Source organism: Meleagris gallopavo, unplaced genomic scaffold (assembly GCF_000146605.3).
Source record: "Meleagris gallopavo isolate NT-WF06-2002-E0010 breed Aviagen turkey brand Nicholas breeding stock unplaced genomic scaffold, Turkey_5.1 ChrUn_random_7180001874862, whole genome shotgun sequence".
Classification (NCBI taxonomy): Eukaryota; Metazoa; Chordata; class Aves; order Galliformes; family Phasianidae; genus Meleagris; species Meleagris gallopavo.
Window position 1 is genome coordinate 1 of NW_011139434.1, and position 484 is coordinate 484.

A 484-nucleotide genomic window follows, 5' to 3' on the forward strand; every position below is an offset into this window, starting at 1 on the left:
CCCACCAGGCCCCCGACCTTTGACCTCCGACCCCAACCCCCCCGTACCGAAGCCCTCCTGGGAGCGGTTGGAGTTGTGGATCATGACGTCGAGGTTCTGCTTGCCCACGGCCATGTTCTGCAGGGCTCCCTGCGCCTCGAAGCTGGCGAAGCGGCCGAATTCCGGCAGCCTCCAGACGGTCTGAGCCGCCTCCAGCTCCACGTGGAAAAGTTCGTCCGAGTCGAAGTGGAAACCGAACTGAGCCGCCGCCGAATCCGGGCCTTCCGAGCGATGGTAGAACTCGGCCTGAATCAGGACATGGGGCTCTGCGGGGTCACAGGTCAAAGGGCGGGGGTCAGGGGGTCATTGGGTGGCATTGGGGGGCAGTGGGGTTGGGGGTCAGTGGGGGTTATGGGGGGAGAAGAGATGGGTAGAAGTTGGCCTGTATCAGGATGTGGGGCTCTGCGGGGTCAGGGGGCAAAGGTCAGGGGTCAGGGGGTCACTG

At 64.7% G+C, this 484-nt stretch overlaps 1 protein-coding gene across 1 annotated transcript; it reads right to left on the bottom strand.

Moving 5' to 3' along the window:
* Positions 1-3: 3 nt before the first annotated feature.
* Positions 4-342, bottom strand: LOC104916214 (mamu class II histocompatibility antigen, DR alpha chain-like; the record flags this gene model as incomplete). The annotated part of the gene is made up of 1 exon (XM_010727221.2): positions 4-342. A coding segment is annotated over one exon (339 nt), but the record flags the coding sequence as incomplete, so codon positions are not given.
* Between the last annotated feature and the right edge of the window lie 142 nt (positions 343-484).